The sequence below is a fragment of the Myotis yumanensis genome, unplaced genomic scaffold, assembly GCF_028538775.1.
Source record: "Myotis yumanensis isolate MYYU_CA2020_CCGP unplaced genomic scaffold, mMyoYum1.0.hap1 SCAF_16, whole genome shotgun sequence".
NCBI classification, from domain to species: Eukaryota; Metazoa; Chordata; class Mammalia; order Chiroptera; family Vespertilionidae; genus Myotis; species Myotis yumanensis.
Genome location: NW_027223767.1, coordinates 46,187,385 through 46,211,061, shown reverse-complemented (window position 1 = coordinate 46,211,061; position 23,677 = coordinate 46,187,385). Strand labels below are relative to the sequence as shown.

The 23,677-nt window shown below is 39.4% G+C and overlaps 1 protein-coding gene across 2 annotated transcripts in view; it reads left to right on the top strand.

Annotated features, from left to right (window-relative positions):
• Positions 1-22,413, top strand: part of LOC138993982 (ABC-type organic anion transporter ABCA8-like) — a 52,758-nt gene extending 30,345 nt beyond the window's left edge. For both annotated transcript variants that reach the window (XM_070393537.1, XM_070393538.1), the window contains 21 exons: positions 170-368; positions 1,965-2,131; positions 4,581-4,714; positions 5,239-5,376; positions 5,789-5,893; positions 6,925-7,098; positions 7,303-7,416; positions 9,596-9,715; positions 10,522-10,572; positions 11,015-11,106; positions 11,979-12,099; positions 12,729-12,846; positions 13,525-13,616; positions 15,143-15,303; positions 15,802-15,877; positions 15,957-16,051; positions 17,879-17,998; positions 18,195-18,335; positions 19,926-20,005; positions 21,334-21,389; positions 21,522-22,413. In XM_070393537.1, coding sequence (XP_070249638.1) covers positions 170-368; positions 1,965-2,131; positions 4,581-4,714; positions 5,239-5,376; positions 5,789-5,893; positions 6,925-7,098; positions 7,303-7,416; positions 9,596-9,715; positions 10,522-10,572; positions 11,015-11,106; positions 11,979-12,099; positions 12,729-12,846; positions 13,525-13,616; positions 15,143-15,303; positions 15,802-15,877; positions 15,957-16,051; positions 17,879-17,998; positions 18,195-18,335; positions 19,926-20,005; positions 21,334-21,389; positions 21,522-21,620 — 2,453 coding nt within the window. In that variant the 3' untranslated portion in view covers positions 21,621-22,413. The remainder of the gene's footprint in view (positions 1-169; positions 369-1,964; positions 2,132-4,580; positions 4,715-5,238; positions 5,377-5,788; positions 5,894-6,924; positions 7,099-7,302; positions 7,417-9,595; positions 9,716-10,521; positions 10,573-11,014; positions 11,107-11,978; positions 12,100-12,728; positions 12,847-13,524; positions 13,617-15,142; positions 15,304-15,801; positions 15,878-15,956; positions 16,052-17,878; positions 17,999-18,194; positions 18,336-19,925; positions 20,006-21,333; positions 21,390-21,521) is intronic.
• The last annotated feature ends 1,264 nt before the right edge of the window (positions 22,414-23,677 follow it).

Below are 23,677 nucleotides of genomic sequence, written 5' to 3'. Positions count from 1 at the left end.
ATATTGTCTGTGTCCATCTAAGATTTTCTTTCTGGTCCTTTTGTTCAAGTGCCTACAGTATGAGGGGGTGTTATCTGTGATGTCCGCCGTACAACAAATGCCTATAGTAAGCTCAATCAAGTCCATCCGAAGTGGGCTTTTTATGCATTGCTTATTTTGTGTTTGGCAGGTATTGCCACATCTGGGGAAGGACAAGCAGAAGGAGCTGGAGACACAGAAAGACTTGTTGAGATGGAACAAGTTCTCTCTTCACTTAGTGAGATGAAAGAAACAGTAGGTGGCATGGCTCTGTGGAGACAGCAAATCTGTGCAATTGCAAGGGTCCGCTTATTGAAGCTAAAGCATGAAAGAAAATCTCTTTTATCACTGTGAGTATCAGAGTGCCAACGCTTTTGGTCAGTCGATGCATTAACAAATATTAAGGCTTAAAGACAAGAGAAAACAAACAAAAAATAAAAATAAATGTCTGCATCTGCAAAACTGGATAAAGTATAATCCTCAATCTAGTTCAAGGGTCTTGTTTTTAGCTACTAGCAGGCTATCAAGTGGAATTTATAAGGTCTCAGAGCCAATTGTAGGGGAAAAGTTCAATTAATGTAAGTTTTCGTGTAATATTTGCTCTCCTTTATTTATTTTGGGTTGGGTTGTTTTTTTTTTTGGTGTGTGTTTTTGTTCATCGTCCCCTAAGAATATCTTTCCATTGATTTTAGGGAGAGTGGAAGGGAGGAGGAGAGACACAGAGAGGGAGAGAAACATCAATATGAGAGAGACACATCAATTGGTTGCCTTCGCACTCACCCCAACCAGAGATCAAGCTTGCAACCGAGGTACATGCATGCCCTTGGCCAGAATGGAACCCTGAGCCCTTCAGTCTGCAGGCTGACGCTCTATCAGCTGAGTCAAAGCGTCTAGGCCTATTTGCTCTCCTTTAGATTTTCTATGGCCGGTGACAGAAACATTGGGATGTAGATCTTATTTCCAGCGTCCATATGCCATTGTCTCATTTTAGTTTTTATCTAGGCATTCTACTGACTCAGCCCTAGAAGTCCTGACTCTCCCCTTATGTCCTACTTGCTCTAACCTAGATGTCCTAACTTCCCTCCAGCCCTCTTAAGTGATGGTAGCTCACTCTCCATACATACTGTGTGCATAATGGGCACCATCGCTGCTCCTAATAATCATGTCACCTCTCAGTAGCACCCCGGTGTCCAAGGGTATCGATCAGTGCCTTGTCTATGAATACGTGGATGAAGCATCAAAGAAATAGGATCTCAATAAGTACTTGCTAAATAAATAAGTCATGAGAATTCATTGAGAATATTTGACTAGGAGATGAGCATGATTTAACAAAATCTTTAAGCTTAAACTGGCCATACCACATAACAGTGTCTCCAGAGATGCCAGTCCTTTAGCAAGAATTGCAATAAGATGTATCATAAAATTAGAAATTAGGAATGGAGAAAGGTTCCAAAATAAGATATCATGAAAATACAATAAAAATTTTTTCAACTTATTGGAAATGGAGAGCACGGGAAAATAAAGAGTAAAAAATAATTGAAAATTTGGCCTGGAGATTCAAGAAACCATGCAGTCATCACAGGACTAAGTGAAGAGGATTGGCCATGAAGAAAATTGAGTATACAGTGTTGGTGAATGAACACCACACTGGAATTCCAGGAAGAGGCAGAATCTGGACACACAGTTAAAGGACACATGTCTCCTGAAATTGTATGTGGTAGCTCATGGCCAGAGAGGAACGAGAGAAATGAACAAGAGGATAAATCTACAATTTATCATCTCTAACTTAGAGATAGGGAAAAGACAAGGTCCTCAGTAACTGACTCAGAGGGCTATATGTTTAGTTTTCATAATTTCTTGGTCTCCTTCGATTAGAATCTGCCTAGACTGTTTTAAAAGGTTAGGACATGACTGTGCATTCACACTGGCAATTTTCTTCTGTGTAGGCTATTGATTCTAGGAATTGGATTTATTCCTAATCTGTTGGAGTACATCATCTCGAAAATATATGTTGGCAGTTACACATGGGAACTTTCTCCCCATTTATACTTCCTTGCTCCTGGACAACCACCACATGATCCTCTCACTCAATTATTAATCATCAATAATACAGGTAATAATGTGGTGAATGCTTCGTCTCCAATACATTCACTATTCAGAGCATTACATAGACAACATAAACATGAGAGAAAAAAATGAGCTTTTTACTTCTTCAGCAGGTGTTCAAAACAATTTATGAGGCTTGGGGATGATGAATAGACAAGCCCAAAATAGAGCAGGAATTAAGAAAGTGTTTGTCAAGGAAAAATAAATGATCCGATAACATTTTGCAAAATAAAAAAGTTTATACCCAAAAATACATTTTTTAATAGCTTGAGACATAATTCACATGCCATATTTATTCATTTAAAATGTGCAGTTTGATATTTGTTAATGTATTCACAGAATCATATAATCTTTGGTACAATTCTTTTTAGAATATTGTCATTTCAAAAAAAAATCTCATGTCATTAGCAATCATTTCCATTCACTATGCCCCCAGCTCTGATCAATCACAAATTTATTTTCTATTTCTATGGATTTGCTACTCTAGACATTTAATAGGAGTAGGTCCATAAACTATATGTATGATCTTTTTTGACTGGCTTTTTTCACTTAAAATGGTGTTTTCAAGGTTCATCTATGTTGTGTCAATATTTCATTTTTTAAATTGTTGAATAATGTTTTATTGAATGGATATACCACATTTTTTGTTATTCATCAGAGGGCTGATATTTTGGTTGTTTTTCAATAATTGGCAATTATGAGTAATGCTGTTATAAACATCCATGTACTAGCTTTTAAGTGAATGTGGTTTTATTCATTTCTCTGGGATATAAACCTAGGAATAGAATTGTGTTATATAGTGACTATGTTTAATCTTTTGAGGAACTGTCAAACCATTTTTAAAAGTGACTGTATCAATTTACATTTGCACGAGCATTTTGTGAGGATTCCAATTTCTACACACAAAAAAACCCAAATTATTAAAAAATAAAATAAAATGCTTCCCAATTGTAGAGCTGAAGTGCTATCTACTGTTCCTAAGTAAAGAATGCTGTGATGTACCTTACAAAGAAAATGTGTGTGTTAGATTAGCTTTGTTCAGGCATGCATTATAGTGCTGTTGGCTGGGAGATCAAGGTTAATGAATCAACAATGAATATACAGAAGCATACATAAAATAAAATAATGCACTGATTGGTTAAAGACCAGAGGCTTACAGAGACCTAAACTTGCGTTTCCCCTATAAGCACTGATCCAGTATTCACTGATTCAGTATGTAGGATAACTTTCTTGTGACTTTATACAAGTAAGTATATAACTACTGTGAATAATAAGAATCAACTGTAAATGTTTTGCAAATATTTCATCCTGTACATTATCTTTTCACTTTGTTATTGGTATCCTTTAAGGCAAAATGTTTTAGTTTTTATGAAGTTCAACTTATTTTTCCCCTTGCCTATGCTTTTGATGATATATTTAAGTAGGCTTTGCCTAATACAAGATCATAAACATTTACTCCTGTATTTTCTTCTAAGGCTTTTATACTTTTAGTTCTTACATTTGGGTCTGTGATGCATTTTGAGTTCATTTTTGTGTGTGGTGTGAGGAAGGGATGCAACTTCAATAGATTTCCAGTTATCTTCCTGGGAGGGTCAGGCCATCAAACTTTCCCATTCCCTTCAGCTTCATGTTGCAGAAGCTTGAGACCACCAGAAATGGGGGGCTGAGAGATCTGGAGTTCTCTTCTTACCCATAAGGTAGAAGCTCTAATTTACGGACAAGTGGTTCTCAATCATCCTCATCACAGTTCCTCCCTGGAAGGCACTGTAGACTGGGTTTGAGGAGGTAGAATCTGAATCCTCCTCTAACCCATTCAGAGGGGAGCTTTTGTTATGCTAATCAGGGAAGAGTTGTGAAGGTATAGGTCTTTGTCACAGTTTCTTAGTGTTCTTACACAGATTTAGTAGATTTTTCTTAAATAAATTTCTCTTTTCATTTTCTGTATGTCTTTAAGATAATAAAAAATTTCATCATGTTGGGGTTTTTTAGTAATTTTTACAAGTTATGGTTGTTTTTCTGGGGAGGAGGTTTATGGAGCTCTTTATATAGCCATTCAACAAGTTGTCTTCCTTTATCAAGAAACATTTTGAAAATCAATTAATAATCTAGTGGTAGTGAAGTGAGACTGAGCCAATTTGGTGATTAATTAGTAGAGATTACCTATGTCATAAAACCATATTGGTATAGCTACTCATTGAAGTCTTCTTGGAAAAAAATCAATTCCATATGTACCATATAGCAGTGATCATAGTGAATAAATATATTACAAAGTAAAATCCATAGAAGTGAGTAGATTTATAAATTCACAGTAGCAGGCATGTTATTATGTGGGAAAATATCCTCACAGTCCATATTACAGTAAATATTACATAAGATCATTAATTTTCATTTCACTACACAAGTGGACATTGTTTTTTTTAGTTTTGAGATACCTAATACATTAAACTACAATTTAGGGGCAAGCATTGATGACTTCATACATTCCGTGGAGCTTCAGAACATAGCTTTGGAAGTGGATGCATCTGGAAATAGAACTGGCGTAGACGATCCATCTTATAATGGAGCCATTATAGTGTCTGGTCACGACAAGGTATGCTGGTCTCCATTTAAGAAATTATCCTAAAGGTGTGCAAAGCTAATAAACTATCAATATACTCTGGCCTTCAATTTAGGAAACAGAATGAAAAACAAATACAGGAATACTGCTTTCATTACTTAGTCAATTGTAGTCATTAGTATGATAAATAATTCATATATCGATCATTGTCTACCAACACAGACTGTGTGCATTAGCAAAATAAATACTACATAATACCCACTGTCAAGAACATACTTAAGTCCAAAAAATATCTATTTCCTCTCAAGGAAACTTCTGTTTTATTCTTAAACAATAATAATATTTGATTCTAGCCGTAAGCCAGACACCTGGTGTCCTGCAAGCCAGATACCACCTATATACATGTTTCGGTTTATTTAATACAACGTTTGTTTTTGTTCAGATTATTTAACACTGTTTTTAAAACATGGTTTTTAATTAAAGTATTGAATTTTTATTTCTTTAGGGAAAAAAATGAAGATCTCTGAGAATTTATAACCTTGCTTTTTCTATTTTAGAATTACACATTTTCATTAGCATGCAATACCAAGAGACTGAATTGCTTCCCAGTTCTTATGGATATTGTTAGTAATGGGCTGCTTAGAATGGTTAAACCATCAGCACGTATCCAAACTGGAAAAAGTACATCTTTGCAGGTGAGTATGTACTCTATGACTCTCCTCCATCAGGCATCTCCCAGGTGGCTGGGATTTTATTCTTACTGAGTAAACATCTGCAGGGCAAATTAGCATTTGGATTCATGCAAGTTCTGTGGCTTTGGGAAATCAATGTAATTTTTCAGAACTTCGACTTTTTTTAGAACTAACAAACTATATTTTCAAAGAGAACATGAAGAAATGAAAGGGAAATCATGCAGTCCTGTGACTAGCACTTTTCTTATCCATACATGTGGGTTTCAAGCCAAAAATCAAACTTCAAAACTGGATTAGATAGTCAAGAGTTTGATAACAAAAGGGAAGGCAGGGTTATACATAGTCTGTTTAATATTTTTTAAATGATTTTCAAATTTGTGTATGCAACTCATTATATTCTTTGTCTTTTCACAAGGTACTGGATAATCCATTTGGATTCATAATGCCTACCTTGCTCTGCCTGTTTTTGTTATCCAGTTGTGCTCCTTACATTGCCATGAGCAGCATCGATGATTATAAGGTAACAATGAGTAACTGAAACTTTCCTTACTTGTTGAAGGTAATCTAATTACAGGATTTTTCACATGATTTATACACGTTTACTTGAGCCGCCAATTCAGACAAAAATCCTAAGCTGTAACAATAAAAGGAAGTTTTATAAGTGGAAATATAAATGTATAGATAGAGTCTACAGAATGATTCTAAAATTTATATGAGTATGCAAATAACTGAAAATAAAATAACTTTGAAAAAGAAAAACAAAATTGGAAGATTTATGCTTCTGACTGCAAGGCTTACTACAGTGATAGTAAATAAAAATGTGTTGTATTAAGTAAGGATAATCATATAAATATATGAAATGAATAGACGTTTCGAATATAAACCCACACATATATCATCAACGGATTTTCAATAAAACTGCCAGGGAATTCAAATGGGGTTAGGTTAGTCTTTTCAGAAAACTGTATGGAAAGAACTTGATACTGTTATAAAAAAAACATGTTCTCGACACTCAATTCTTACCATACACAAAATTATTTTGAAATGAATCATAGATCTTCTGGTAGGCAAATATTTCTTAGTTGGGACAGAGGAAGCACAGACCATACAAAAAAAATGTTATCTTGACCTTCATCAAAGTTCAAACCTTTTCTTCTTTGTAAAACACCAAGCAGCAAATAAAAAGCTGTAGGCTGGGAGAGAAATATTCACAATGCACATACATAACAAAAGATTTGTGTCAGCAATATAAAGAGTTCTTACACCCCAGTAATAGAAGATAACCTAATTTCAATGTTAAAACAGATACCTTACCAAAGAAGATATGTAGATGGAAAATGCTTCCATTAAAAGATGGGTAACATCATGTGTAACCCAGAAAATAACCCCATTGAGGTTCCTTTACACACCAAATAAAATGAATACATGTTAAAATGACTGACAATACAGAGTTTGTGAGGGTGTGGAGAAAGTGGGATTCTCTTGCATGATCCACATTTTCTTAAACCTCAAGTTGAAATAGCATCTGTATTTTTGCTGTCTCCTGCTCAGAACAAAGTGTGGTCCCAGCTTCGGATCTCCGGGCTCTTCCCTTCCGCTTACTGGCTTGGGCAGGCGTTGGTGGACGTCCCACTATACTGGCTGATGTTCCTTCTAATATATTTGCTGGATATCATTTTAAGCCCCAGATATTCTATATTTACATTTTTAGATCCAGCTATGCATGTAAGTTACAACATTCATCGGACAAATATCATTGTATGACATAGTTAGAAACTTTGAAGATGCAAACTGTTTTCATTGATATTCACATGGTCATTAAGTTATTAATAACTATAAGACCTGGTGCTGTGCTGATGTTTTGAATCTTAAATGTTTTCCGAGATTGCATTTGTCTTTAAGTAAAATGTAACGTCCTGTTTGTTTCAGATCCCATGTGTTATTGGTGCTGCCACATCCCTTATTTTCTTTACGTATGTAATTTCGTTCATTTTTCGCAAGGGGAGAAAAAATAGTGGCATTTGGTCTTTGGGCTACTTTGCCGTAAGTATGTTTCTTTTGAACACGTATTTTATACATGTAATGTATGATTCTGGGATAGTAGTTTAAATTTGCCCTTGGTAAAATACATTAATATGAGAGTCTAACATATTTAAAGTTTCCTGCCTTAGATAGGGATCCTCTTCAAAATCTGCCTCTTTCCCTCTCCCTATTTCTACTCGGTCTTTCTTGAAAAGTGGCCACATTTTTTCTCAGCATAAAATATTTAACAGAAGGAAACCTGGAAACCATCTGTATTTTCTTTTTACTGAAAAAGAAGTAACCCCAAAGATCTCCAAGACGCTATGCAAATACTGTAACCAGCTTAGTTAAAACTAGGAGCAACTTCTCCAACTCTCTACTAAGAATTAATTCCATAAAGTGACACTTAATTTATCTAAATTAGTAGGAAAATATATGTAATCTATAAGCATCTATTCTAATTTCCTGTTGTCAACAGTTTTAACACTGAAAGAGTGCTCAAAGGGTAAACAGATGAGTAAACAGCCAGTTCCTAAAACAGTGATAAGGCATGTTACCAAGATACCATCCATCTTTAAAAGTCTAACACAACCGCCCTATCTGGTTTGGCTCAGTGAACAGAGTGTCGGCCTGCAGACTGAAGGGTCCTGGGTTCCATTCTGGTCAAGGGCACAGGCCCAGGTTATGGGCTTGATCCTCAGTAGGGGGTGTGCAAGGAAGCAGCCAATCAATGATTCTCTCTCATCGTTGATGTTTCTCTCTCTCTCTCTCTCTCTCTCTCTCTCTCTCTCTCTCCTTGTCCCTTTCTCTCTGAAATATATATATAAAATCTAACACAACTGAGTAATAAAGAGGTCTATGAAAACCAGAAAAGGGAGACAGTCATTTATAAAAATGAGAACAGAGATTTCCTTCGGGAAGTGAAACCTGAGGAAGAGTAAGATTTCAACATTTGGAGAAGAATGATGATGCAAATCGAAAGGAGTGGAGGAACAGAAACCCAAAGGGCAGAGTGTCCAGACTAGAATAAGTCCTAACTAATGGTAATAATCTGGCATGAATATGGGTAGAAAACAGGCTGCAGCCTGAGCCTATCCTAGTCGTGGTGAACATAATGGTTGGAACCATGGCTGGCCTTAAATGATGGGCTCAAGAATTTATTCTACAGCCCTAGCCAGGTAGCTCTGTTGGTTAGAGCATCATCCAATATGCCAAGGTTGCGGGACTGATACCCAGTCAGGGCACATGCAAGAATCAACCAATGAATGGATGGAACAACAAATTGATGTTTCTCTCTCTCGCTCACTCTCATGAGACACCATGGAAGCTAATAATTCAGAAAATAAATATGATCACAGACACACTTTTAGGAAGAATATTCTGGAAGCCATAGAAGTGATGGTTTGTAACAGAGAGAAATTAGAAGTACAGAAATTTTTAGGAAGGCATTACAGTAGTTTAGAAGAAAAAGTCTGAGAGGGTCAGATGTACTTATAACTTTCTCTTCTCCTGAATGTTGTATTTTACTACTTTTGTACTAAGCCACTCCAGGTTTTTAAATGCTTATATTTATCCATTGGTATAGTTAACAAGTCTCCTTTCATTGTTGCTTTATTCCAATTAGCTGTTTTTTAAAAAATATTTATTTTTATTGATTTCAGAGAGGAAGGGAGAGGAGAGAGAGATATAGAAACATCAATGATGAGAGAGAACCATTGAGTGCCCAAGAGTGCCTCCTGCACACCCCATACTGGGGATCATGCCAGCAACCTAGACATGTGCCCAGAATGGGAATTGAACCTTGACCTCCTGGTTCGTAGGTCAGATGATCAACCACTGAGCCACACTGGCTGGGGATTCCTATTAGATATCAATTTCAATTTTTACCTATAATTATTGTTTATATATCATTCTGAATTTTATCTCCCAAAATAATATACAATACCTTTTTTCATTTTCTATATTTAAAATGCTCTCCATATTAGATCCTAGATTTACCCAGTAAGGTCTCATTCATGATCCTCTGGGCGAAGGAATGTAGCTAAGTCAGCAAGAGAAAATATCAATGCAGATCTGCTGATTTCAGCTTGGTTTTCGGGGTTGGAGTGGAAGTTAGGAATATCTCCAAGATGAGCCATCTTAATTTGGAGCATCTATTGATTGTTCAGAGTGGTTAATATTGCTTTGTTTTCCTTTTTAGATCACCCTTTTCTGTGTGGTCATAATTATGGTGGGATTCCCTGGATATAGTTTACTGTTATTCATCAACTTTTTAGTACCACACACCACAATAGTTGGCTGTATGCTCTTCTCTTTTTATGTAAGTAATGCCACCATCTGCTCCAGTGTCCTAGAACACACAACCAATAGTGAAAGCTTTGCTTAGGGCTGGGACTCTGCAACATGTTCAGTATGTGTGACATTTGAAGATTTCTACTTCATGCTTCCAACTGAATCTCCCTCCAGATAGGACAATATGCTCCAACTGAACTGTAATAGAATAGCTGACCCTAGTTGGTGGGTGGGGAGGAAGAATAATGGGTGGGGAGAAATAAAGCAGCCTTTATACTCAATCTGGGCTCTATACACTCTTGGGCATGCTCAGCTCTAGAAGGGGGCAAATGAAATGTCTCTAATCTTAGGGATTTCAGGATTCTAGAGAAGCTCTCAATCCTTTTTTCTAGCTGACTGATACCTATACTTCTACCTATGGAAGGAAGGTACAGTATGTGAGTTAAGGGGTATCCATAGGGAAGAGAAAGGAAAGAAAGGGGCCTTATGAAAGGGGCAGTGAGCACCAGCAGGTGTGTGAAGGTCTGGGTGATAAAGGTTAAATCTTGCCTCTCTCTCTCAATGTTTGGGGAGGCTAGCACAACAGACCCCAAGATTCTCTCACCAGGTGATGAATAACTGCTCAATCCTATTGCTTCAAATAAAAGCACAATGGCTCATAAACCTTGGGAGGAAGGAAGACAGCTCCTCACTACACATTGTGGAATGGACCCTTAGCCAGTACTCTTCGGGGGGTATGCCAGGAGGGTTGTTCAAATGGGCCAATTCACTTTATATGGCAAAAACTCACGAAACAAAAATTTTCATGTTTAACCATTGTCTTTGTTTTTGCAGTTTTTCATGTTTCTTGAAAATGATGGAGAGCCCCTTGTGATATTCCTAATTGTAAGAACACATTCTTCTTTAAAATTTATCATGTATTTTACTAACTAAACTATTTTAATCCTGTAAACATAGCAGAACTTTTTATTAGTGTGGATATATAGGTATTTGTAGCCCATAGAGATAAAATATTTGTAAAAATAGAATATTTTTTATAAAAATCAACTAACCAGATACTATGCTTCCCAATTTTTAAGGACACTGTATAACTATTAGAGGAAATTATTTAAAGTAATGGTATCACACAATTATATTTGTTACCTTTGTTTCTGTAAACAAGATTAAGAGTAAATTTACTAGTTTCACAGTTTGACAAATAGATTATTGGAAATTGGTAATGTTTTTGCCAAATGCATCTTTATAGAAGTCCAATTATTCCTAACTCACTTTTCATGTGAAATGATTTTCTTTTAGTGTTTCTAGTTATGCATCTCTTTATTCCTAGACTTTCCTTCAACTTATCGTCTTGATTTTTATTCTTCGATGTCTGGAATGGAAGTTTGGAAAGATTTCGATGAGAAAGGATCCCTTCTTTCGGTCTGGAAAAATTAAATTTGATTCTTTTATTTCAGTGATCACTGTTTTAAAATATTTGATGCATAAATGAATCTATTAACAAAGAAGTGCTAAGAACTAGATTGGGCTGGGGTAGGAACCATGTGTCAATATAAATAATAGAGATATAGGGACCTAAATCAAAGATTATAAATAGTGGAGCAAACAGACCTAAAACATTGAATATTAAAGACTCTGTCTGACACTATGCAATAGAACACTAGGGAAAGTTACATCCGGCTCATTCAGTTTAAATAACACTTAATGTGAATAGATTGACAGTGACAACGGAATGCTGTCAGTCCAGAATGGAAGAATAGAATGATCAATAGGTCAAAGACAGCAATAGCTCTTTTCCTGTGATAGTGAGAAGTTCAACTGGTGGACCATAGAATGGTTCAGTTATTCATGGCACTTCAAAGCTGAGACTGTTCCCATCATTCAATGATGCAACCATAAGCATCTTATTCCCCATCAGTTTCATTGATAACTATTACAGATAGTGGCATGGGAGACTTCCAAGATACAAGAAGACTTTTAAGAAGTCTTCTAAGATCAGTATGGGAGATTTAGGTTGAAGGAAGAGAGACTAGAAGGAAGAGAGTATGAGGGACGGAGTTAGAATGGAGGAAAATTAGTGAATCTGACACATATTCCAAAGAAATGCCTAACCTTAACAGGTGATCAAGCATCCTATTTGCATTTGGACAGGGGGGTGGAGATTTCACTGGATTGAAGAGAGATTATGATGGGTTATTAATCACTTAGTCTACTCAAGTATAAGATTTAAAGAATGCAGTGTTTTTGATACGAGGATAAAAAACCGAAATCAATTATTAATGGATGGTTTGCAGAATTTCTCCAAGAAGCAGTGATGTACACCAAAATCCAGAGGAGCCCGAGGGGGAGGATGAAGATGTTGAGATGGAAAGAGTGAGAACAGTAAATGCCTTGAATTCCACAAACTTTGATGAGGTAAAAACATACAAAGTAGTTATTTCAACAACTAACACAAATGAATAAAATCAGAAAGCATCTAATTCTCAAATGATTTTACGTTTCTTTAATCCATACAAATGAGGATCATAACTTTACTTTAGCAGGTAGTCATTTTTACATCTAAATGAGCACAGATTGAAAAATCATTTTAACTCACTTTGTCTTTCATAGAAAATAAATCTTAAAAATGGAGTGAAATTGAAATTTCTGAAGCCAAGAAAGAATTTGTGAATTTTAGAAACTGAGCAAAGTGACCCCAATCACTGCTTCTTGGAGAAAGGACTCTACAAAATGCAGGGCAAAGTCGAGTCCACCGTGTGTTGTTTGTCCTTGGAGGGTGATTTGGTGCTTCTCCAAGTCTCTTTGCTTCTGTTCTGAGAGAAGGGCTGGCTGCATAAAATAATGTGTTCCTGCGTGAGTGCCCTTGTAGGAGAGGGAAACACAAGTGCTAAGATAGGAGAATGGCCCATAAACCTGTCATCTAGTAGGAAGTCTTCTTGGAAGCATGGCTTGTGCAGTCAGGGGCTAGCTCAGTGGGAGGCTAAAGCTTGTTCGAGGTCAATAGAGAGTCTTAAGGTCTGACATGACGTACTTGTCATTTACAGAAACCAGCCATTATTGCCAGCTGTCTACGCAAGGAGTACACAGTGAGGAGGAAACACTGCTTTTCCAAGAAGAAGAAGAAAATCGCCACAAGGAATGTCTCTTTCTGTGTCAGAAAAGGTTGGACACGGAGGTTCTCCCACTGCTGACTCGGAGCCCTCCTTCGTGCTTTGTGGTTCCTGATGAGAATCATTCTGTGACCACCTCTTGTTTCGCACACAGACCCATCAGCGGGGTGACCTTGACAGCTCCTTTTACATGGCTCATTCCTAGAGAAATTAACTAAGTCATGCCCATGGATAGGGGTTACTCACATCAACATGGAAACCACCAACACTCTGTTGAAACAAACCATTGAAACCCCAAAAATGTACATTTCTCTGTAATGAACAGGATTAATTTCCTAACATTGATTATTTTTCACATGAAAACAAAAAGGATGTGCCAGCATGTTCTGAAGGCTTGACCGGCAGATGGCACTTGACTTCATTTTGTGACATTATTGCACAGTTCTTAGGATCACAGGAGATGTGTGGTGTCATACACCTAGCTTCCAAGAGTGACTTTGTCACTTCCCATCAGTGTGACTTTGGGCAACTAACCTCATCCCTAAGAGCTTTTGTTCCCAAATATGTAAGAAAGGGTTATGATTACCTCTGGGGCAGAGGGAGGGTATGACAATTAAACGAGATACTACCTACAAATCACATAGAACACTTGTCACAGTGAGACTTCAGACTATGTTTTATTTTTTATTATTAAAATCAATTTGTACTAAATGTGACCTTTTTTTTCCAGGTGAGGTTTTAGGATTACTAGGACACAATGGAGCTGGTAAAAGTACTTCCATTAAAGTGATAACTGGAGACACCAAACCAACTGCTGGACAGGTAGGTGAATCATGTGGAAAATACATTACCTAGTGGTGCTCAAGATAAATTTCATAAGATGTCAAATTGTTATAACCAGCAAAATCTCACTTATTCATTAGATGAATGAAGTGATTAATGTGACTGAATACACATTACAAATTATCACATTAATATACAACAAAATTAATCACTGAAAGGAAATAATTATTCATGCCTGTAAAGGCAATTAGTGGGAATGTCCAATCTCAAAATGCATACAAATTCTATTTATACTGCCATATAACACTTGGATTTGAACTTTTAATGAGCACTGTCCTCCCAATATGAATTAAAATGAGGGTTTTTTTAAAAAAAAAACCAACTTTATTTAGCGATCATTGTCCTTTAAAAGTGCTTAGTTACTGTAAAATATATTTTGGTAGAAATACACTATGTTGGGGGAATGATTTCAAGGAATAAATTATCCATCCAATTCAACTGCATAGAAGGCCAGGCAAACAGAAAAAGAGGTGAATTTATCAAAGAAACAACATGAGTTACAGAGAAACTAAAATTCTATGGCAGGAGATAGGTAACCTTAAGAGCTCCTTTGAAAAGTATGTCGGGGGTGGGGGGAGTGGAGAACAGAGTCTTAAGGCAGAAGTCTGTGCACCTCCACCATGGGAAAGGGGCTGGTGGTCACGCCCACCAAGGGGAAGACCACCAAGAACATGATTGGCAGGTGTCTCAGGAAAGAGGAAGGAGGAAACATATTCACAGTCGCTCTGAAGCTGAGGTGAGAGCAGGTGTTCGTGAAAGGTGCCTCTGGGTGATGTTGGTGGCTCAGTTGAGCCTATTGGGAGTGCTTAGTTCAGTTGAGAGCACCACCTTGAAATAAAATCGATATTTTATTTCTCCTTAAGCATGGACAAAAAAAGAGGTAACCATTCATTGAGATCTTGGAATGAAATATTTCTAAAGGTTACGTGAGATCTGAATTATAAACCCAACAACCATTTGGGTGTCATGAAACCAGCTTGAATCAGATCAGTCAGTGTGATCTTTATAAAAGGTCATTGTCCTGCCAAAATACATTCAGTGACCTCTCACTGCACTGTGGCTGGAAGGAAACCTCTCCTTGCTGATTCCCACGACCCTCCTATCCCATCTCTCTCTTCTCCCCTGGACCACTCGGCTCCAGATCCCCTACTTTAGCCTGGGGTCTGAGAGCACATTGAACACCATCCCTCCACAGGGCTTTGCTCTACCCCAAACTCCTGGCCTTTTCCAGGGCAGGCGCCCTGTCACCCTCCTGCTGCAATGGTCCCTCAGCAGGCAGGCTTTCTCTGATCGCCCTACCTAAAGTCACTTGCCCAGAATATATCTGTTCGTTGCCATGTATTTACACTCTGACAACCTTCTTCCAATGCAAAATAGTTGCAGGTGATTCGAGTCAATGAGATCGGAGAATTTCTCTGGTTTTTCTAGGTTTGTAAGGAGAAGGATGTCATGGGAACACAGAGGAGCAATACAGGCCGGGTCTGAGAGGGAAGTTTTCTCTGCAGGTGCTACTAAAAGGCAGCAGCGAAGGGGACCCTCTGGGGTTCCTGGGATACTGTCCTCAGGAGAATGCGCTGTGGCCCAACCTGACAGTGAGAGAGCACCTGGACGTGTTCGCTGCAGTGAAAGGGCTGAGGAAAGCAGATGCCACGGTCACCATCACACGGTACAAGGGGGGAAGGGGCGGAGGTGGGGGGTGGGGGCAGGAGGACACAGCTGAGAAGTCCAGGAAGTCAGTTGGAGTGACAGCCTTCACAGGAAACTCAAGACTTCCCAGGAGACTCAACGCTGGCCCAGACCCCAATGGGGAGAGTTGCGATCACAAACTGGTTTCCCCGATTTTAACATGTTATTTTCTTTTCTCATCTTAAATATGGAAAGAACAAAGTAAGTATTGGTAAATTTATCAAAAAATACTAAAATTTAAGTGTAAACTATCATAGGACAGCTATTTGCATGTCATAAAATGGCTTCAAATCTTTTAAAGGGAAAAACTAATTTGGGGGGGGGGGGTGGTGTCAAACCAGTCCATTGTAACCTGGCCCAGCGTCTATGTCAGAACCGCATTTCGGAGCTCTGTTCCCCACCCGGTCCTGCGTGGCTCGCTCTCCCACCAAGTGTCCTGGTTCTCAGAGGCCTGTAGCCCCCACTGTGTTTGCTTCAGGTTGGTGGAGGCGCTCAAGCTGCAGGAGGAGCAGAAGCGCCCTGTGAAGGCCTTATCAGAGGGAATCAAGAGAAAGGTAGGAATGGGGCTGGGGTTACCCCGCGAGGCCCACAGATCCCAGATCCGTGCCAGATGCGCTGCTCCTCTCCTTCCAGCTGTGCTTCGCGCTGAGCATCCTGGGAAACCCATCGGTGGTGCTGCTGGACGAGCCGTCCACGGGCATGGACCCCGCGGGGCAGCAGCAGATGTGGTGAGGGGCGCCGCCGGGTCAGGGCCAGCGTGGACGCCTGGCAGGGAATCTGTGAAGTGTTTACCTCCTGTGAACATTGTCCCTTAAGCTGTTTTGATTTGTTTTTTACTTTTCATCAAGTTTTTAACGTGTGAAATCTGAGTTCTGTCGGGGACATATACCTACTTATCTCAGTTTCTTAGGTCAAAGTTGTGGCTACTCACTTTTATTTTTAATATATTTGTATTGATTTCAGAGAGAAAGGGAGACGGGGAGAGAGAGATACAAACAAAAATGATGAGCGAGAATCATTGATCAGCTGCCTCCTGCACACCCCACACGGGATGGAGCCCCCAAACCAAGCATATGTCCTGGTTCATAGGTCAACCTCAGCCACTGAGCCATGCCAGCTGGCATGGCTACTCACTTTTGAATTCACAGTTCCAAGCAGCTGAGCCAGCTCTCTGTTCCCAATGAGATAAGTTTACCATCACCAATTCCATCATAATAGTTATCACGTTCTCTTACCAGTTTTTCAGTCTCCGTTAGATTGGGGTTCCGTGAGAGCAGAGATGTTCATGCTCTCTTTGCCTTGAAATAAGTACCCAATTCTTTGCTAAATGAGTAATGAACCATAGTTCTATTCAAATAGTGTGTATTTATCCATAATTAGTAAGCATTCATCTCTAAATATTCTATAATCTGATTTTAAATCCTCAAATTTAAAAGGAAACTTATCCAAGGCTTTGACTTATTTTGTGCAAAATCATTTTTAAAATGTGTAGCTTCGGACCATTTATTATAAAAAGCTGGTACTCATATACATAACTGATAAGAACTTTTTTTATCATACATATATGTTCACTTTTTTTTAGCTTAGCCTTCTAGTGAACGTTCAGCTTCATTGAAGGGATCATCCAGGAGGGTTAAAAGCAGAATTCACTGATGCCCATCTCTTATTTTTCCTTTATTGGCAGGAGGGCTTACCCCTATGTGAATTCCGTTTCCCATTTTGTTATGTTGGGTTCAAACTCGTATAATAGCCACCGCTGAAGGCAGATTTTGGTAGACTTTGAAGGTGCTGTTTGACTTGAGGTTCCACATACTTCCTCACTTGCAAAACACAATGGCCTGGCCCAGCCAGCATAGCTCAGTGGTTGAGCATCGACCTGTGAACTAGGAGGTTACGGTTAGATTCCCTGGAGGGGCACATGCCTGGGTGTGGGGCATGCAGGAGGCAGCCGAACAATGATTCTCTGTCATCGTTGATGTTTCTATCTCTCTCTCCCTCTCCCTTCCTCTCTGAAATCAAGAAATATATATTTTTTAAAAAGAACAAAACACAACAGACTGCAAATCCTGCAGCAGCAATGGTCCAACTGCCACCCCTGTAGCGGCTGTAACTCCAGCTCGGCCCCGGTCTCCCCCGCCTCCCGAGAGCTTAGTTCATCCCAGCCCAGAGGCCGCGGCCACCAACTCCACACGTCTACAGAAAGCAAGGCAGCCACCCCTCCCGTAAACTGTCTCTTAATACAGAAAAAAAACACAAAACCAACCCTGAATATCTTTCATATAGCCAATACTTTGCAAAAACATCTTACTATTTCTCATTAAAGAAAAATAATCATGGTCAGGGCCCAAACATATTCACTCTGAGTATTGTAATTGCTCAATTGATCTTTTAAGTAGCTGTGGTGTATCTGTGTGACACAATAAGACACAATCTCCCTGTGTCCCACACTTCTCGTGAGAATGGTGATTATCATTAGGAATCACAGGTGGGGGAGAGGGCAGGGTTCTGGATGTCATTGTGTATGCTTCCCAGGCATATCTTTTCTTTCCATTCAGGCAGGCGATCAGGGCCAGCTTTAACAACACCGAGAGGGGCGCCCTCCTGACCACCCATTACATGGCTGAGGCAGAGGCCGTGTGTGACCGTGTGGCCATCATGGTGTCCGGGAGGCTGAGGTGGGTGTCCGCCCAAGCCCACACTTGACCATCATGTGCATGGCTGGTAGAGTTTGTCAGTGGGCAGAGAGGTCACTGTGAAAAACTGGAACCACCTGACCAGGGTCTGATGGCCAAGTCCTGAGACAGTGCTAACAGCAAATCCAAAGTCCTAAACATTGCATCTTTCTCTTCTCCCTCCTCCTCTTTCCTCCAGATGTATCGGTTCCATCCAGCACCTGAAGAGCAAATTTGGCAAGGATTACCTGCTGGAGATGAAGGTGAAGACCCTCGCCCACATGGAGCCCCTGCACAGCGAAATCCTGAGGCTCTTCCCCCAGGCTGCTCGGCAGGAAAGGTAAGGATGGTGGCTGGCTTTCATCTGCTATCAGATGTCAGTTTTTCCTTGTCAGGTTCATAGAGCTGTGGTCATGCAAGTCCACATGTAGCCCAAAAGGAAACCCTAAAAGAAAGAAAGGATTTGTTGGACACTGCAGAAAGTCAACTAGAGAAGAGGTGATGTGTGGTATGGTCCTACTATGTGCCAGGTATTGTCCTTGGGTTACCTTATTTAATCCTCCCAGGGACTTTCTAAAGTAGACTCTGGTGTTCCAGTGAGAAAAGAGATGATTGCAAAAACTCGTTGTAAGAGTCTGGCCTTTACAAGGACCTTAATCCATGAAAATTGGTAGATTGGTTAGGTCACATGACAGCTAATAAGTGGCAAAGCAGAGATGTAAAACTGTTTCATTTCAAATCTATTAATATTTCCAGTTTCATTTCAAATCTATTAATATTTCCAGAGTCTGGTCATGGAACAATTCCCATAAAAGTAATATACTAAAAAAATACAAACATTAACATTAGGGTCATTTTGTTTTTAACAGCTGCAATTTAACTGCAGAAAACAGATAATTTAGGGGCTGGGGGAAAGTAGTAAAGAGAAATAAGTCATAAAGACAAGGCCAGAAAATATATTTCTACAGTGGAGTATAAATATAAAGTCAGCATTATAACTCATCGTGCAGCCCACGACTAAATAGAAATATGTCATAGGGGTGCAGGGAAGGCGCAAAATGGATGAGAAAGGTTGCTCCATAAATATGTGAAATAGCATCTTTAAGAAAAACAATCTGGATCTTCCTGGTTTTCAAATGATGGAAAGACAAATTTATTTGAGAAAAATTATGTTTAAAATGGTTTCTGGACATTATTTGGAGCTTGAATTCCTAGAGATTTCTGGTTTCCTAATCAGAGACTCAGTTATGCTCTCCTGTGTTAGGAAAGCAGTTTGAGTAGGAAGGGGAAGGTAGGGTAGCTAGAAATGCTCTGGAGAATAGACTTAGATTTTCGCCTGAGTTGGAAACGTGAAGAAACTGCATGGTGTCAGGACCCGGTTGGAGGATGAAGCTAAGAAGTACGTGTTGAGCCTAGAAAGTGAGGTGGGCCTTAGCCAGTTTGACTCAGTGGATAGAGCTTCAGCCCAGTTGGATTCTAGTCAAGAGCACATAGTTCAGTTGCAGGTTGCAGGCTCGATCCCCAGACCTGGGGGAGGCAACCAATCAATGCGTCTCTCTCACATCAGAGTTTCACTCTGTGTGTCTCTCCCCTTCCCATCCACTCTCTCTAAAAATCAATGGAAAAAATATCCTCTGTTGAGGATTAACAAAAAAAAAGTGAGGTGGAAGGTGACTTTGGGAAGTCTGGAAATGTGATTTGCATTGTACCTACTCATCCCCATCTGAGGGGCCAAGGGCACTAACCTACCTACAGGATTCCGATCCCCAGTTTTCCTTGTGAACCTCCTCTTTCTTACTAGTATGGCTTCACCCTCTGCATTTCGCCTACCCCAAACCACACTTACAGAAATAAAGGCCAGAGAGAAGTCTGAGTCTGTTCACGTTCATTGCGGTTGGATCAGTGTGTCTCTCTCCTCCTTGCCTCCCAGGTACTCGTCTCTCATGGTCTATAAGTTGCCGATGGAAGATGTGCGACCTTTAGCCCAAGCTTTCTTCAAATTAGAGAGGGGTAAGAGTAATAGGCTTTTAAATAAGAGCCTGAAAGCAGATCATTTCAAATCACAAAATAACCCACCTCCATGACAAACATGAAATGTGATATAATGTGTTAAATTCAAATTGAATGTTAGGAGCACAATATCAAGGAGGTACAGGCATTCTGTGTGCCTTTGTAGTGGTGGGGAAATGGGAGTGATTTTTACTCTTCTGGGCCTTTTCCATATCTTTTTGTGTATCTATATTGCTATAAGTTAAATCAAAACTCAATCATACATGCATTTAAGAATAATACTGTCCAAAAAAAAGAAGAATATTGTCTTTTGGAATATTGGTGCTTACATGTTTAAAACTAAATTTTATGTGGACTTGCATATTATTTTTTGCCTTGGATTCCATATTAAGAAACTTACCTCTTGTCTGGTTACTAAGATACTAAGATGATCTTCTTGTGTCTGTTGTGCTATAAAACTAACTACACTGCATCTGTCATCACCAGGCTCATGTGGTCCTTGCCATCTGAGCCCATTAACTCTGCTACTCTGCTCTGTGCTAGCTGGACCTCCCTCTCCATCTGTATCCTTTCATTATCACTGCCCAATGATATCTTCGCTTGCTTGTCACCTTCCCTGAGGAAGAGATTCGAGTCTCCTGGTTCTAGAAGACTCTTCTTCCTCCTGCTAATAGCATCCATGTCACAGTGATGCCTCTTCTTTCCATTCTCTGAGCTGAGCACCACAGCGTTTTGAGCATCCCCTGACTGGTATTGTGGCCAGTACCAGCCTGGTATCTTTGGTGGTATATTTCCTCTCTGATACTGTTGGTGGCATATTCCCAGACTGCTGGGCTCCTATTGGGGCTCTAACTCCCCTGCCCAGTCCATTTTGGTCAAAGAGAGGGTTTTCTACTTGGTTTGGTCAAGCAAGCTGCATGGACAGAAAGAGGTCCATGAGGATTACCTGCTTCTGAGAAAACCACAGGCATCTTTCTCTATAATCTTCTGAAGCAACCCTTTGCCAAATGTGTCTGCCTTCCACCTCTTCCTGTGCTGGATGTGCAAAAACCCTGGCTCACCTGCAGGAAAGGAAGCCTTCTCGGCACCATTTCCTCCTTTAAGTAGACATCTCAGAAACTGTGCGACATAACACCTTTTCTCCAAACTTATGTGATGCATTGCTGTTCTTTTGGCTGAATGCTGTATTTAAACCATCCTAACGGTTCTTGTCTTCACCTTTTTATTTAATATTTTTAAAAAATTGTTATTTGTATTCTGTGCTGACTTCTAAGGCCATCTGGATATAAAAACATATAAACCACTAACTTACATCCATCCTTGTGCAGTTAAACAGAGCTTCGACCTGGAGGAGTACAGCCTGTCACAGTCCACCCTGGAGCAGGTGGGTCAGTTTTAGTGATCTTACATCATCCATGGAATAGAACTGTACAATAAGTACATATGCTTTTCCCTGTCTTGGAGCTACAGAAAACAGTATGACATCCCTGTCTCTCTATCTCTTATCCCCTTTTAGGTCTTCCTGGAGCTCTCGAAGGAGCAGGAGCTGGAGAATTTTGTTGATGAGCTTCAACCGTCCATTAAGCGGAAGCTCCTCCCACAGGAAGAGCCTTGAAGCCCCAAGCACTCTATGTTTCCATTCAAGCCTGTGGTTGTTCTTTAAGACATTTATTTTGATAGCATCAGTGTTTGTATTTAGAGCCTATATTGTGAACACTGACATGGCTTCTGGTGTGGTAGAGAGGAGGAGTGAGTGCTGGGCAAATGCAGTGACAACAGGGACAGAGGCACCCGACTGAGCCCACCTCCCAGTCCCAGCCTACGTGTGTCTGCAGGTCACCCTGATCCCATTTTTCATTCTAATGCTGAATAAATAAATTTACACTTCTGAATATGATATACAAATTTTATTTTATTTTTTTATCAAAAACTTAAAATCCTTTTTTTGCTACCCTAAACTGAGAAATCCATATATTTACTCTTCAGCAAGTGTGATACTTTATAAAGCTGATACTTTAATAATAATTTAAGTGAGCATGTCAAAAAGTATTATACTTATTGAAAAAATATTTTAATATATATTTTATGGCTAAAAATATGAAAACCTCATTCATTGGTCATAAAATCTGATATCAATATATTTGATAATATTTCCACTGGTAACACTATCAGTCATACAGATCTGGAAAACTGAAAGCTTGCTATTAGGAATGTATTATACTTTTTTATTTTTATAAACCAACAGAATCCTATTATCACTGTATTTTTCAATCTTTGCTAAAGATGCTTGTATTTAACCTCTTTTATGGACATCTGCCACTTCAGCTCAGAAAGTTGATAAATGTAATAGGTCCAATGACCAAGTTGGACAAAAATATAAAATAAATCTGTTATATATAGTTTTGAAATGCCTTCTATTTCATGGGTCTTTTTCTCAAGTCTTGGGCCTCCAATTTACAAGTTCATTGCAATCCAGTGGAAAATGATTTCTAATATAAGAGTAAGTTTGCTGCTTTAATCAATGCGCTACCAAAATCTGGACGAAGAAGACACCACACCATGATTAAGGAAGTAAAAAGTGGTGGCAAGCAGAGACGTTTACTAAACTACCGGGTGTGATGACCATGTATAAAACGTAAGATTTACTGAGTGGAGAGGATCCTCTGAGCTTTCTACCAGTGCTTTTATGTCTTTTCTTCCCTTTCAGAAAATTCTTCTCTGGAGAGCTCCTCTCCCCAACTGCCTTCCCAGGCTCTTGTGTGAGGTCTGTTTATTCATCTTGTGCTAGGAAGAAAAAAAATGAATGGAACTCAGTTCTTACTTTCAGTGAATGCTCCCATGTGGCACAGTGACTTAGAGCAGGGCCTAAATTTAATCTTGGATCAACCATCTACTCTCTCCACAGACCTTGTTTACTCACCTGTAAAATGGAGATCTTGGTCTCCTTACCCACAGCAGAGGGTTACCATGACAACCAAAAGAGACAAAAGCAACAACAACACCAAACTGCTGCCTGGCTGTTACCAGTGCCCAGGGATTCAAAGAAGCTCTGCCATGCCCTGACCAGCTCCCTTCTTGTTCCTCTCCCCTCGCTTCTCAAGGACACATCGAAATGAACCTGTTTTCACCTCATTCCCCAAGGGCCAGAGGAGATATCTGGGACTAGTACACTGAACAGACTTCTTTTAAGGGAGGATTTCACATTGTAATCCAAAGAAATCACACAAACTAGGTCAGTGGGAGAGATATCCTGGGACAAGCAGAGTTTTTGCACTGAAGTGGCTTTTTATTTAACCCGTGGATTCAACCAGCCTCGATATCACAGACAACCAGGTCTTTGGAGAAATGAAAATGACAACTGTGTCATACCTGAGCTTAAGTTTTCACCTGCTCTTGGGCAAAGAAAAGCTTGCCCAATTCTTAATGCCCCTTCATTGGGGCCAAAGTCTGGTGTTGGCTTCAAATGATGTATTGCTGCGGGGGGCGGCGGGGGAGGGGGAGGGGGTGGAATGCTAAAAAAAATGAATACTTTTTCTCCCACCTTCTAAGTTCTTCTAGCTGGACTAATAATCAAATTAGCAGTGACAGATTAACAGGAGAAAGTCAGATTTTAATATATGGGTATGGGGAATTCACATATGCATGAAAATTCCAAAGACACAAGGCAACATT